This window comes from Alosa sapidissima, chromosome 14 (genome assembly GCF_018492685.1).
Source record: "Alosa sapidissima isolate fAloSap1 chromosome 14, fAloSap1.pri, whole genome shotgun sequence".
In the NCBI taxonomy this organism is placed as follows: domain Eukaryota; kingdom Metazoa; phylum Chordata; class Actinopteri; order Clupeiformes; family Clupeidae; genus Alosa; species Alosa sapidissima.
The window spans coordinates 454,288-470,253 of NC_055970.1; the positions used below are offsets into that span (position 1 = coordinate 454,288).

Sequence of the window (15,966 nt, forward strand, 5' to 3'; positions counted from 1 at the left end):
GAAAACATCATCATTACGCGTCATTCACGTCACGTAATGTGTGAATCAGAGGTCGGAAACTGGGGCTAGATTTTGCTAACAGAGTTGCCCAGTTAGGGGCTCGTCATCACTATTGTCGTCACGTTGTAGTTCGTTTGTAGTCCATGTGGCCTTTCATGTCCAACAGTTTTAATGTGAACTTGGGAATTTGCCTCTTTTTCACGTGAAGGCTGCATATCTTTCTTACACAAGCGTCTTACACTATATTTTAAGCAAATACAGTTGTTTATTTAGGATTAGTGTGTGTATGTTTTTTACCTTTGTTGTGGCATCCGTGTTTGTCACACATTCCGACGGTAAAGCACATGAACACTTGCTGTCGGAAAAACAAAGTAGCCACGGGGGTGGTCCTTGTCATTCCGAAGTGCCTTGAATGCACCATTAGACCATAGACTGATAAGGACGTCCATCGGTGCCACTCAGTGCTTTCTTCCGGCAACAACCTTTCATGCGAGATTCACGCCACATCCCAGAGAGTTATGTTTTCCCAAGACGGCGCCTGTCTGTATAAACTGCAGTTTTTTGAAGATTTTAATCAGCAAAAACCACAGAACAGCAAGATACACTAGAGTGTTGTGACTGCTGGATTGTATTATGAAGATTTGTGTGGTACAATTTAGTATTATGTAAATTATTATTACGATTCTTTGTTGCGAACTAGTTCTCCTCGTTCAGTTCATTAAAACGACTTGCGAATCACGAATGAGACATTCTCTGACTGCTTCGTCTGGTTCACTTCTCTAACTACTTTCAGACCAAGAATACATCAGATATTTCAGTGCAGTAGGCTTTGGAGCAGTGTGTTATGTGCACAAAACATTTTTTTTCTACTATCAACTATCATCATTTATCTGGTGAAGGTAGTTAGTCAGAAACTTCCTATCGTCCATAAACGATTTGTATACTCTTGGTAACTGTTGCTATGCTTCATGGTTTTTCATTGGTTAAATGGGCCAAGATCTCGTGGTGTTGTTAGATGTGCGGTAGTGATGCGCGGGTCGACCATAGGGCGGTGTGGGCGGTTATTTTAAGAGAAAAATGCGGGTTGCGTCAATCTGAATAATTTTAAATATTTGAATTATATTTAGGAGAAAGCTCTCCTTGTCTCTTCCCTGTTCTGTCTCGGATATGCAGCAGTCAGAGCCTTCTACCAGTGTAGCCTGCATGCATCTCCTAAACTCTTGTCTTTCACAACAAAGTGCACTTAAACAAGGATATAGGCCTAATAGACTCGTTCCTCTCTCTCCCTCCCTCTCATACAAGATCACGGAGGGGGGAACATGATATCTTCAGCTTGTAACGTTATGGTCTAACATAAGGCCTGATTTTATATTTTCCAAGGAGGTTTGCATTTAGTCGCTCTGCCTTTTAGAATAATTTTCACCATAACTGATATCCATACAGCACACCGCCAATTTGCTAGAAGCTCTTGCAAATCACAATGTCAACTCGTCGGTTTCTCTTTTTTCTCTCTCTCCATTTCAGCGGGTTGTGTCGGGCTGGATTAAAATTCAACAGGTTGCGGGTCGGGTGTCTTGATGGGTCAGGTTGGTGCGGGTGTTAAAAATACTTGACCCGCGCATCACTAATGTGTGGTAATATGGTAGATGTGTATGAGTTTGACTTTGCCACTGATGTTCTTCTGTCCCTAGCTGCTATTTGTATGATGTTGTAATAAGCTTCCTAATGCTCTTGGTTGGATAACCACGATAGAGGCAGATAACTAGATTAGATAGGCTATATCAGGGAGATGGTAATGAGAACGCGTTCAACTTTGGCACTTGTGTAGCCTACTCAATGTTGCTTTGGGTTTAATTAGACCTGGAAGAGTTTTGTTGCTATGAAGCTGATATATCCCTGCTCTTTTCTCCAAAACTGTCCATTGAAAAGTTGTTGGCAGTCAAATATCAGTCATTAGCAATCCAATCCAGTACAATCAAGCAATTTATCACTCATCTCATACAGTCAGTCATCTCATGCTACACCAAGTAAAGTAGTCTGGAGTGGGGCCTTGCGGGACTTTATCTGGGCAAATTACCCAATATCAGCCTATAGCTGATATTGGGTAATTGTTTAACATAATTAGTAACCAGCCTGAACTTAATTATGCACGTATGTTTTGCTGTTGAATTCTTTCCTTACAGATGCAGAGGAAAAATCTTGGCAGTTGTGCTACTGGAGAGGGCACAGTGATCGTGACCACACATCTGTGAAGACGATTTCCAGGTAAAAAGAAATGTACTCCATCATATAGGTTCCCAGTGAAATGGAGTCAGAACTCAAACCCTGTTAGTCCACTCAGGGCTCCCAGTGAAATGGAATCAGAACTCAAACCCTGTTAGTCCACTCAGGGCTCCCAGTGAAATGGAATCAGAACTCAAACCCTGTTAGTCCACTCAGGGCTCCCAGTGAAATGGAATCAGAACTCAAACCCAGTTAGTCCACTCAGGGCTCCCAGTGAAATGGAATCAGAACTCAAACCCAGTTAGTCCACTCAGGGCTCCCAGTGAAATGGAATCAGAACTCAAACCCTGTTAGTCCACTCAGGGCTCCAGATGTTTGCTTTCACAACCAAAGTTTACAAGTCATGCTGCTGGTCTTTAGGTTGCAGATAACAACGCATATGTGTAGCGCTTTAACCCTTTAGTGCCCGTGCCGAACATTCCATTTTTGGTGCTGGATGACCTCCTCACACAAAAAACCTTATTTCTTGAGTATAATACATACCATCAATGAGATATACATACCATTGTAATCAGAAGGATCAGTTCTATGAAATGATGTAAAATACATATGGTAATGTTGATATAGTAATGAACAGTATTAGAAAATCCTCTCCAAATGTATATCTGGAATTTGTCAAAATTTAATTTCATTCACATAAATATGAATTTTCATCATATTTCTCTACAAGATAGAGAAAAATATAGACTGTATTGGAATATCATTAACCTTTCAAAAGTTATGATAATTTTAGTGATAAGTGTAAAAAAAATGCAGGAAACGGGATTTAGAATGTTGACAGAATTCACATTCACTTTCTCACCAACAACATAAAAGTATGCATAAAAACTAATAATCAAGTCAGAAACAATGGTTTAGATGTATTTGGTCTATAAGAATAAACCATTTATTTGTATATAAGCAAATGCTACAGTCAATAAGAATGACATTAAAAAAAAACATACTGTACCTTACCAGTAATACAGGAAGTAAGTATACTGTATTCATTGAAGACCATTTCGGAAAAGAGACATAAAATACATTTGATTCAACAAATACAACTTCCTTATATAAATCAGTATAATATGAAAATTATATACATATATAAAATGTATTATTATTCATGAAAAGCTAGGAATACAATCAACATCACTCAAAACTCAATGTGTTCTAAACATTTGAAAGTGGATTACATACTTAGAACAAGCCTGTGGAGAATAAACACATACACACATATACACATTTTGTTTATCAATAAAACAAATGTGCCTACCGTTACACTCCAGGGGCATACAAGCTACTTTAGTTTTATTATGTACGTTTTTTATAACAAGCTCCTGCTGTACAGGAATATTTACTTGATGGAAAGACGACAGAGTAGTAGTTGGAGCAGCTGAAGGTGAGGCTGAAATTTCAACGGAAATGCCTACCAGCTGTTGTGATAGATTTCCTCCAAATTCTTTCTGGTTGTAGCTAACAAACCTAGGTTCAACACCAGATTCTGCATTGCATTGTCAAACTTGAAATAACAAGAAGCTACTGACAACGGCAATGTCAATGGAGAAAAAGTGCTTTCTGGTATTCTGCGTTTTTTGGAGTACACAATATGTATTCATCATTTGGTCAATGTCCCCTGATCCCTGCCAAGACTTGGTTCCCCAGTAGCAATGGATATTAGGGAGGGAAGTGAACCCCATGTAAATGATCAATCCCAGAAACCTGTGAAACTCTTCTGGGGTCTTTGTCCCATGCCCCTGCACTGTTTGCATACGATGGCCTACTAAGCACAAGCTCCCATTCCTTCCGGTTGGTAAAACCACATATGCCTGGGACAACAATGTGAGTAAAAAAGAACATAACAAGTCTATTTCACACAGTTTTTTAGTCTGCACCATCCTATGCACGGCACATAAATCTATACCTTCTTCCTCCATCCCCTCATGGTCTTCAGTATTGTGAGCGCCAGCTCATGAGCAGTCAGCTACCTCTTCAGGCTTGCGAGAAGGTCTGTGTAGGTCTTGTCATCCATGAAACAAGAGCAAAATCATACAAATACCTTTATTAATGTAAAAAATAAAATCACAAAACTACAGATTTGTGCATGTATGCACACAAAAGAAGAGGTAGCCTAAACTATTGAAGCATCCTCAGAATATACTCGAAATATTTCTAAGTAGGCCTATGAAAAGTCATTGTATTACACATGGGTTTAGCTACCCTAAATCTGATTACCTGGCCTGGATTACCTCACAAGCAAATTGGTACTAGAAAACAAACTTACCTATAGGTTATATACTAACAGGTTTTTAAATGAAACTGTCAAATGAAAATAACTGACATCAAAAGCAAACGATAATATTGCAAGCAGTTCAGAATTATACAGTTAGCTAAAGTTACGTGACGATGCACTAGCCCCCCGCTAAGCCATAATGTTGACGCTGATGAGAAAGCATATTACTGTCAAATAACATGATTTAAGGACTTCAAATTAAGATAAACCATAACTAGAACCGATGTAAAAACAATATTACCTCAGTTTATCCAGCGGTGTGGTTTCCAGTCGAGGTAAACTCCAACTTAAGTGCAGGTGGCATCCGGCTGTCCACGTCAAATGCACCGACTCAAGTGAAAATATTTTTTCAAGACTCATCTTCAAGTATCCAAAACGTTTCGCGCCATAAACCCCTTAACCAATCATATCAAATTGAAGCTTATGTTGTCAGCATTACGGGGAAGATTTCAGAAATAAAATCAGTCATGGGACAGCTGAGATATTAGACAATTGGCCATCGTTACTTTTGTAACGAAATTAGAACGGTCGGGCTCGTAAGGGTTAAGGAGTCCGCCTAGAACACACGTTGCATACTCGCGTTAGTTCTATTATTCGAGCCAGCAAATGTCGCAATAAAAAAATAGCATTTAAATCATTGGCTGTTCAGTGCAGGGGCCATAACAGGGGCCAGGAGCAATTCTACAGGGGCATTGGCCTACGCTGGCCCCTGTGTAGAACCACCTATGAGTGGTTACTTAAAACTCTGCATATTGTATTTGTGTTGTTCTTTTCAAACATACTTTTTTCTGTTTTCTCTTTTTTGTTCTTCATATACAGAGATGTACCAGTGTAAACAGTGTGGCTATGAGAGTAAAGCTATAGTAGGATTTACTCGTCATATGAAACTTCACAGTAATGTTCCAAATTGCCCTGTTACCTGTGGTGTCCCAGAATGTTCTCGTTCATTCAGAAAATGTGCAGGCTTCAAGTCTCATCTATACAGAGATCATAAGGGATCTAAGTCTCACAGAAGTGAAGAAATTGACACAACACTGTTTTGTCAGGCTACATTTATAAATCTGAAGGTTTTCCTTAATCATTTAAAAACCCATATACAAGAGGGCAGGAAAATAACATGTCCTTTTCGGAGTTGTGACAAAACGTTTGGTGTGAAATCCACTTTTGCATCTCATATCTCGCGAGTACACAAAAACTGTTCTGCTGCACATCTACATGAGGTGGTGTATAAACAACCAACCCAAGAAGCGCAGATTGGAAACCCTTCCCAACTTATGAGTCAGCCATCCACCTCTGTCACTGAAAATGATGAACAGCTGGAGACAGGTGAAAGTTATGAAAGTGTGGAGGAAGAACTCTTTTTGAGGAACTTATCTGTGTTTTATTTGAAGCTTCAGGCTAAATTGCTTTTACCAGCCTCAGTCATTCAAACCATCATTGGAGAGGTCCAAGAAGTTCACAATGTTACTCAATCACACATCCTTTCAAAACTCAAAGAGAAATTGTCCGCACTTGGACTGCCTGACATGACTGTAACGAAAGTAATTGAGGAACTCACAAAAGATGATCTATTAAAAAAGGGTAACAACATTTTACGTACAGATCAGCGTCGCAAGTCATTTTTTAAAAACAACTTCAATTATGTTGAACCTCTTCCTTTGTATCTGGGCACAAATGACTCAGGAAAACAATGCTTTGCACAGTATGTGCCAATTAAGGAAACCCTTACTTCTCTCTTTGAATCTGAGGCTTTTAAAAAGCAATATGAAAAGACCCATTCTCGCATCCCCAAGCATGATGTGTTTGAGGATGTATGGGATGGACAGAATACTACTGACAATGTCCTACTGAAATGTCATCAGTAGCTTTGATTCTTTATCAAGATTCTTTTGAAGTTGTGAATCTGCTAGGATCGGGCCGGAAAAAACAGAAGGTACTGTCAGTGTATCTAACACTTGGTGACATATTGCCCTACAACAGATCAAACATTGACCACATGCAGCTAGTTCTTCTCTGCAGGGAGCAACACTTGGAAAGGAAACTGTTTTCAGTCCACTGATCTAAAGGACCTAGAGGACAGTGGTATAGTGTTGAGAGATGGAAAAGTTATTCTGTCTGTGCTATAGCTGGAGATAATCTTGGTTCTCACTGTATTGGTGGCTTTGTGGAAAACTTCAGCAGGAGTGCTTTTTTTGTAGGTTCTGTAATATAGACAGACAAACATTTCAGTTGAGTCCATTGTCCACTGGTTCAAAGAGAACAAAACAGTCATATCAGCAGAATGTACAAGAAAAAGAAGCAAGACATGCAGACACAGTGAGTGGCATAAAATTTGACTCCATATTCAACCAGCTACGTTACTTTCATGTTTGCCAGCCTGGCCTCCCACCCTGTCTCGGTCATGACCTTTTTGAGGGCATTGTTTCTGTTGACATAGCACTGTGCATCAACCACTTGGTAAACCAGGAAAAACAGTTTACTTTCCTGGATTTGAACAGACGGATAAGTCAGTTTACCCATCTAGGAAACGACGCACATGACAAACCTCCTGACTTCACACCAGGCAGTGAGAAGTTAAATGGTCATGCTGTCCAGAATCGGTGCCTGTTGAGAGTTCTGCCTCTAATAATTGGGGACAGGATCAAGAATCCTGGTGAAAATGGTGTTTGGAGGTTCATTTTGCTCATGAGAGAGATAGTTGCTCATGTTTGTGCGCCAAAAATTACTGCTGATCAGATTGCCTACTTGAATATCCTGATTGAGGAATACATTCAGTCTAGGGTGGAGTTGTTTCCACAACATCCCCTTAAACCAAAGCACCATTATCTTTGTCACTATCCTGAGCTTATTCTTCGATTTGGAGCTTTGATCCGTCTTTGGACGTTGAGATTCGAAAGTAAGCACACTTTCTTCAAACAGTGTGCCAGAAAACTGCACAACTTTAAGAACCTGTGTGCGACTCTAGCAGAACGTCACCAGCTCCTTCAAACATACTTAGGTGCTGGTAGTCTTTTCCCTCCTGAGATCCACACTGAAAAAGGAACTGAATTTCATGCAAGTGACTATAATGAGAGCATCAAGGTTGCAACTGCTTCACTTAACTTCACCCATGATTTTACTGTTGCCACTAATGCTGTCACTGTCCATGGGACAAAGTACAAAAGAGAAATGTATGTTGTTCTAGGACGAAGTGATGAGGGCCTTCAAATGGGTGAGATTAAATTGATTTTGATCCACTGTAGCAGTGTTGTGTACTTTGTTGTGAAAAAGCAGCTGGCTGTGGAACTTGTTGATTTGAGTATTCACAGTCTAACAAATGAAGTTCATATACTGAAATGTCAGTGTTGATGGAGGACATAAAAGAAGCTGTGTTGGCGGTATTACCCAGTCTACCAGAAGATAAAGTCCAGATGCTGTTGAACAACTTGGCAAGCATTGGCGTGGAGTCCAAATCCGATCTGCAGTTCATTAAAGAGGAGGATCTTCTGGCCAACATCACACCTATCCAGTGCCGGAAGCTTCTCAGTGCCTGGCAAACTCTAGGTGTGTGTTAGATAACCTTGATGTGTATTGAGTGGGATATACTGTACATATTTTGATGTATAAATCATTTTAATTTCAATTTAGTTTTTTAGTGGATATTGAGTGGTGCTATTACAATAGAATGTTTACTTTTTCTTAGACCAAATGGAATATGTGACATTGACAGCTGTGGACCACTCTGACGTAGTCCTCAGTACCACTTCAGAGGATCCTCCATCTTCTGAATCTGAGAACACTACAGCGTCAAGCAGTAGGGGTGTAAAGATTAACCGATACGTATCGGTATCCGTTTTTAACGTGTAAGATACGGCTACATCGATACGTGAAGCCCCGTATCGGAAAAAAAACTGAAATGAACCGGTCGTTATATCAATTTACTTGTTATGAATCGGTGCACAACCTTTTCTGCTCGCTCAGACGATTGTGGGTAATGCAGTTCGTTTTTGGTTACATTTATTGCCCAAAGTTGTCAAATGACCTCATTACCCATACATCTATTGCAACTTAAGCATGTGACAACTTGCACTCGGTCGGCTTTTGTTTTTCGAAATCCAGCGCGAAATTAATAACTTACAGCATTCCTAAACGGCAACGATAGTCTGTAGAGTAGCCTTACCTTTGATGAAGGGATTTCCTTAATGTTAAATAATAATTTGGCCCTTGCTGCTAAAACGATGCATAAATTATTAGCCAATAATTTTGTTAATATTCACTCAGATGTGGCATTTTAGGTTTCTGCATTACGTCTACTGTTGGAACAAAATAAGCCCTGAGAGTTCATTGATTTGTAGGCCTATTTTATTCTTGTAGGGTAGGCTAGGCCTATATGAGAAAAGGCCAAGAGTGTCTTAAGCACTGTTTTATTTTATTTCGGTATTGTCTTACCTCAACAAGGCTACAGCTCCATGAAAACAATCAGATATAACTATAAAATCTGTAAAGTCCATAAAAATGTATTTTTATGTTGTATTTGGCTGCTGTGTTTGACTGAAATGTAGACCATTCTTTTTTTCATTTCAATACAGTATATGAAACAAACCTCAGTTTAGATAATCATATTCACACATTTTGTTGCCTAATTGATAATATAAAATGAATGTGCACCTTGAGCAAATTATAAAAAATCTTTCAGAATGCTTTCCATTCTTGAACTGCATCGAATCGTACTGAAACGTTTTTTATAAACATGTATCTTTTCTTGTATCGAATCGTGCCCATGTATCTAGATGCGAATCGTATCGTCTTTTACATGAGAGATTCACACCCCTATCAAGCAGTAATACATCCAGAATGTCTGCGAATTTAAGTTGCTGGCATGAAAACTTTAGTGTTCCTTGGAACAGAATGCCGCCTGGTATCGCAACTGCAATATCACTGGAGAAACGTCCATCTGCTAAAGACCGCAGGGAGATGGTACGGATCCTTGTTGATGAAATGAGGCTGAATGAACCAAATCCATCAAAGTCTCAGTGCCAGACAATAGCCAAGATGATTGTAAAGTAACATCCTAAGAGCTTTGCTGATGTTATGAGAGATGGCACTGTGATCGGCAGTGGCTATGGATCTTTTTTGACTCAACTAAAAACACGAGTAGAACATGTTAATCGTGGAAATGCTCTCTCCAGACGATGGATGCCGAAAAGGGTCTCAAATGCACCTGAAGACATAGCCAGAGGACCAGCTGACCAATATGGCTGCGTGAGATGGCAATCTAACTGTCCACCAGGGGACACTGTAGAGGGTCTTGAAGAGAAAAAGAGTGAAATGAAACACCTGTATCACACTGAGGGACCAGCTGGTGCAGAGAGAGGATATGTGATTCAGTTAATGAAAACAACCTACTACCTACAAAGGAAACACATCAATGCCTGCCCACCTCCTTCAGTTTCTGAGCTGAAGAGTGAGTGGCCCTATCTTTTTATTCCGAGGGAGTTGTACAGCCATTTCAATTTGCTCACCGACATCAACATTCTGAGAAAAATGGAACAGGCTATGGAAGAAAAGGGGAAGCTGATCCTTAAGTTCTTCCAGCACAGACCAGCAGGTACCAGTGCAGATGAGGTTGAACGCATCCTGGTCAAGTACAGCAAAGAAGAAAAGTGTGATCCATGCCCATGTGTGATTCTGCTGCTGATGGCCCACTTCAAAGAGAAATCTGAGGGGCTCATTTTACAGACCGATGTAAGTATAAAATTATTACACTTTATGTTGAGGCTCTTGAAAATTATATCGGATTGATCATGTTACCCTCAATAGTCAGAGGAGCTAAGTTGTAAGCAAAGATTTTTGGAGCTTGAAGACATCTCACCTTGCATCCAAAAGGCTTCTTTAGTTCTGGCCTGATGGGGGAATCTTGCCTCCTCTCAAACCATCTTTTGACAAACAATCTTCCTTATCCAAAATGTAAACATCCTTTAAAGACATTGACATGCACATTTTGGAAAAGGAGGACAGATGGTTTGAGAGAGTGAAGGAGGCCATCTTTATCTAACTGCAGTGGAGGCCATCTATATATCTAATAGCATGATCATTTAACTGCTCGTCACCATCAGAGCAGTTCTTGTTCTCTGGATGCTGTGACCATGACTCCCACTCCAATTCCCACCTTGATTGACTCATGTGACTCTCGTGTCACATGATGACGGGTGTGGTCTACAGCTCCACCTCCAGTGGTCCAGAGATACAGCTCCTGGTTCCCCATCATCAGGACACAAATGAAGAAGCCTTTTGGATGAAATGTCTTCAAGCTCCAAAAAGAAGTCCAGTTGCTTACAACTCAGCTCTTCTGGCTACCATGATCTGGATGAATAAGAATCTATACAGACATGTTACCCTCAATAGGTCAGCTGAGGGCGATGATAATGTGTTCAATTCAAAATGGTGACGTTTTCAATTTTTTGTTGTTGTTTCTTTTTTTGTTGTTTTTTTGTCATACAGGTGTTCTCAATAGCAGTTGATGTTGAGAGAACAATACTGCTTCCTGCGTCTCCAAGACTCATTGTCTTAGGTAGTGTATTTTTTTGTCTAGACACTATATGAGACTATATACAGTAGAGACTATATGAATGACACATGTGGAAGGCAACAGAAAGAACATGAACAGAAGAACAATAATAAATCATTATAATCATGTTTATTTAATTATGTTTTAGGTGATGTCTTCACAGCAACAAATTGGATGCTGAGCATTGAGGGCCATGTGGTTGTGGGTCCACACCAGAACATTGTGGCTGGATTGGCTGCGTTATTCGCATGCTACTATGCATTCAATTTGGTGTATCAAGAGGAGGCGTCGAACACACTGGAATTCATTCAAAGGTGTGTGCTGGAAGGGGATTGTAGTGGATTATTACTTTGTTACATTTTCGATCATGAAAAACAAATGGTGTTATTTTTATTTTTGCAAAGCTACTTTCTGCTTCAGCTTGCATGCGTGGCACTCTGCAATTAAAGCAAATTTTAAAGAAGTTTTAAAGAACCCCCCCCCCACACACACACACACACACACAGTGCTCTACCCTTCACTGCATGTCCTACTCTGCATGTGTCAATAAAATATCCTTGTATATTTCAAAAAATGATGAAAAACCGCAACTTGATGGGTTTTGTCTTTTTTAAACAATGTATTTCATTAAGTGTCTTTTTCCTGATTTTGTGACTTCAGATGCTTCCTAGGGATCAACCCAACCTCTGGCACAAAGGCCACAAAGTGGATCAGTCCAAGAAGTGGGAAGGTGCAAGAGAAGAGGAACAGCAATGTCAACCTTCATGTCTCTGCACTTCTAAAAAGGTTAATGGACTTTGAATGGCTTTGAGCCCGTTGCAAAAGAAACAACAATGGCACACTGTTTTGTTTAAAAAAAAAAAAACAATGGTTCCAAAATGTGGTTATTTTTTACACATTTGACTTTGTTGCTGCAAATTACAGTAGTTAATTCAAAGTTACACTGTGTGGCTGCAAGTCTTGTGCAGTCTGGTGTAAGTTTGTTCATGTCTGTGTGAGTTTGAAAATATACACATCCAATATTGAGTGTTAATAAATGTTTTGTATTGTTGCAGCAATGACTCTTGTTTTATTATTATTAATAGCTGAAAATAATTACAATTACAAGAAATTGACGTACTTAATTTGCAAAAATAGTTGGCAGGTAACTCATGTAATTTGAATGGGATACAAGATAATATTGGAAATTAAAATACAATAAATGGTTGTTTATCATATAAAACAATACATTGTTGTGTTTTATATATGGCAAAAAACTGTAAAACGTATCCAGTAATATGTTGTAATTAATGTTTACAGTAATTAACAACACTTTTACAGCACTTTATTGGCAACTTTTTTGCCTGTTCTTTACTGTAAATTCTACAGGAAATTTGTTACAGTGTAGGCACTCTAACAAATCTTATATGTGATTTTGGGAACTCTGTGATGAATGGAAATGAAATATATGACGATCGAAAACTCATGAAAACGCAAGATCTGGACATTTTATTTGGACGTTTGATCTTAACTCGGCTTTTGATGGTCGCCGCTTTGTTTTGAATCAGTCACTGATTAGCCTATCATTGACATGCACGCCAGGTCAAAATCAGTTCATTTATTTTCGTGGGTTTATCACTAGGTGGCAGGTCTCGTTAGATCTCTTCCCAGAAACTTTGCAGGCAACACTTCTCAGGTGCTGAAGGGAGAAATTAAAAAGTTGAAGAAAAAGATATAGCAGCAGGTGCGTTTTCGCCAGACAACGCTGGATGAGTCTACCTTTCTACTAAGACAAGATGACTCTGACCACGACAGGTCAAAAACATTACAAGGAGTGACTGAACACCGTGCTGAGGAGGGAGTTCCATCTCCACCACGAGCCGGGCCTAGCGGAGTGGGTGGTAGACCGAGTCGCACTTGCAAGAGGGCACGCCCTTGCCAGAGTGCCGAATATGTCGGTGATAGTGACTCATAAAAGACGCAATATCTCCATTTCTAGAAAAAAAAACAGGCATTTTGATGAAAACTAGCCACTGTTTAGCTTGGGATTTCTCAGGAACAGTGGCGTGTAGAAATACACGGTTTGCACCCACTGAGAGCTTAAAGTCTCACCTTTCAAACGAGCCATTGTATGTGTTCATAGCTATAACACAGAATATGCTGTGGCTGTACAAAAATCATCAACAATGGTCTAGATTGCTGGCACTCTAGGACAAAGCTTCCGAAAACAGCTTGGCATTCAATGAGTTTTGCGCCGGAATTGTCCTTTAAAACTATGATGCTGAAAACACCGAAACTGCTGCTCTCAGCTACAAATCACAATTTCTAATTTTGTTTGTTCATCGGTCTAATAAATTTTAGTATATTGTATCTGAGATCAAATCTCAATCCCAAAAAGCCCTTGCCTTGAGAACTGCTGGGTGTATAGTCTGTGCCCTGAACATCAAGGATTTTCATTTGCGCCCAACTCTTTCACTGTGGTATTTTGTGTGAATATAAACAGTGCATACTGGCACGTCAGTTTTCCTTCACCATCTTTCTGTCAAAAAACCCTGCTTGAATGCTATTTATGGTGTTTCTGAAGGCACTATTCCTACTGAAGTAGCTCTGTGTGGCTGATAAATAAACACATAACTCAGACTGGGGCCGCAGGACTGGCTTAAAATAGATGAACAGGAATTATAACCCATTTTCAGTTCAGCTCAGTGTTAGCATACGGGAAGGCGAGAGATGAAAACTAGGCCTTTAATCAATGGGTCATGGCCCATATTGAGCAGAGATAGCGGCTTCTGCCGGCGTGAGGCAATACTGCTGTGATCGTTGTTCCTCTCGGTTAGGCTTTGAAATCTCTCTGTTCTGTGCAATTTTGCTGGTTACACTACAGACATCACCAAAAATTCTCCTGTAAACTGAAAAACTGGAAGTAGTGGCATGTCTTCTTTTTTTATTTATGTATTTTTTGAGACAAGCCCTTTCATGATGTGCCACGTGTAGCTCTTCAAAAACATGGGATGATGCAATGGGAGGTCAAACTTGGACTCACTGCTTTTTCCAACTGCTTTAAAGTCATTCCTCGAATTTCTATAAAGGGCCAAAAAGATGATGTCTTATTTTAGGATGTCTTAGTATAAACATCCACAGTCACCAGTATGTTGGTATTTAGACTAATTGGCTGACACTTTTACAACTATATATTTGTTACAATGTAATTACACTAATTAGCATAGCGTAATTCACTAGTTATTGCTGGTTTGTAATACACCATTTCCAACAAGTAGTCTTTGCCTGAGGTACAAAATATCATTATGCTATTTAATGTCAAACAAAAAAAAGTTACCATTTGCAGTATCCTCTGTGACATGTGGGAGTGTGTGTGAGTGTGACGGATTTAGATGGTGCATGCACAACTGGGTACTGTCCTTTGACAATGACTAGTTTAATTTTTAGGAATGACCTGTAAGAATATGACCTGTTAGAATATTTTCATGGTAATCTTTTTATCCCTGCCTAGAATTTTCAACATGGTATTCACACACACACATGCGACACACACGACAGTGTGTTGTCCAGTGTGCGACATCAGGAGATTTGTTGATGTGGACGGATGCTTGGCACCCCAGAGGGATTCCTACGTAGTGATGGAGTGAGCAGCACTGTGCCTTGGGCATTATTATTATTGGTTGAATTCACAGCGTCTGCCAAGCTATTCACACCTGTGGCTGCTCTCGTTGTAAACACGATTTTCAGAGACCTTTTGATTGCATGTGCCATGCACTTCAATGTCAGACAATTTTGTTTGGAAACTTTTAGAAAATTGCTCTCTTAATTCACACTTATACCAGACTTTAGTGACGGCTTACTTCAGAAAGCACACTGATAGCTATGCCATTAGGGATGCTGTAGAGGGTCTCTACACTTCTGGGAGCAGCTCGGGGATTGGGTTTCTTTATTCCCCACACTACGCATGGGAGCTTCAGCAACAATGAAAGAATTCAATAATTCAGTTGGCTTGGGATATTTCCACTCAATGACAGGAGGAGTTGAATTGTAAGAGAAACAAACCCAGGTGTTATATTACAAATGTGACATTCATACACCTCAATTTACAGTACCAGGTCTGTTTTTTTTTGTCACAGCAAAGCTTGGAATCATAAAAAAGTAATGCAATGCACGTGAATCGTGAGTGTTAGATGGCGGCTAACTTGGCGGCACATTGACCCCTGCTGAAAGACCTTTCGCTCTGCTGTAGGTCGTGTGGGGTTGCAGGCTTCTCTGCATGCTGATTGGATGAGAGTTAGGCATTCTGTTCCCTCACAAGATGGCAGTGTATTGCCATGGTAACTGTGGGAGGGAGGCGAACGCTCCAGGCAATAGATCATGTCTGTTTATGGGGTGTACAAAGGACTGAAGGGGGGGGGGGAAGCTTTGATGAAGCCAATTAAATTATGAGCACAATTACTGCTTAAAACATGGTTACTAACATCAGATTTAAAATTTGCTGTTTGATGTGTCTGGTAATTTGGGCTTCTATTTGTACATTTATAGACTGAAAAACAATGTTGGCTTTTAGCACTAGGCAATGCAGATGTTTGGGCAAACACATTTGTATTTATACTGTTTTATATGACTAATAATGTGGTACATGCTAAGCAGTTTTGTCACATTATGTGGTTGTTGTCAAATCAAGCACACATGCTTTATGAGGAGAGAAAAGTGTGTCAAATCAACTAAGATGTGGTACAAGGTTGTCACAATACAGACATGAATCATGTGGATACTTCACAATCTGTCTACTGTTTGTTTGTATGTGTGCGTGTGTCATTTTGTGTAAATCTGTGTGCATGTACACTCTGTGTGTGTACACTCTGTGTGTGTCACTCTGTGAGTG

At 39.8% G+C, this 15,966-nt stretch overlaps 1 protein-coding gene across 2 annotated transcripts; it reads left to right on the top strand.

Annotated features, from left to right (window-relative positions):
- The first annotated feature begins 903 nt into the window (after positions 1-903).
- On the top strand, positions 904-12,153 carry LOC121681118. Of its 2 annotated transcripts, none has more exons than XM_042060698.1 (5): positions 904-2,265; positions 9,439-10,276; positions 11,033-11,102; positions 11,248-11,413; positions 11,760-12,153. In XM_042060698.1, the coding sequence occupies exons 2-5, from the start codon at positions 9,623-9,625 to the stop codon at positions 11,908-11,910; spliced, it is 1,041 nt and encodes a 346-aa protein (XP_041916632.1). In that variant the 5' UTR covers positions 904-2,265; positions 9,439-9,622; the 3' UTR covers positions 11,911-12,153. The 2 variants fall into 2 exon arrangements, with proteins under 2 accessions (XP_041916632.1, XP_041916633.1); XM_042060699.1 differs by having other exon boundaries at positions 9,721-10,276.
- The last annotated feature ends 3,813 nt before the right edge of the window (positions 12,154-15,966 follow it).

Excerpts from the sequence above, each read along its gene's own strand:
- LOC121681118 (XM_042060698.1), top strand. The coding sequence starts at position 9,623 with ATGAGAGATGGCACTGTGATCGGCAGTGGCTATGGATCTTTTTTGACT. Across the intron at positions 11,103-11,247 it reads TCCAAGACTCATTGTCTTAG|GTGATGTCTTCACAGCAACA; the intron begins GTAGTGTATTTT and ends ATTATGTTTTAG. Across the intron at positions 11,414-11,759 it reads ACACTGGAATTCATTCAAAG|ATGCTTCCTAGGGATCAACC; the intron begins GTGTGTGCTGGA and ends TTGTGACTTCAG.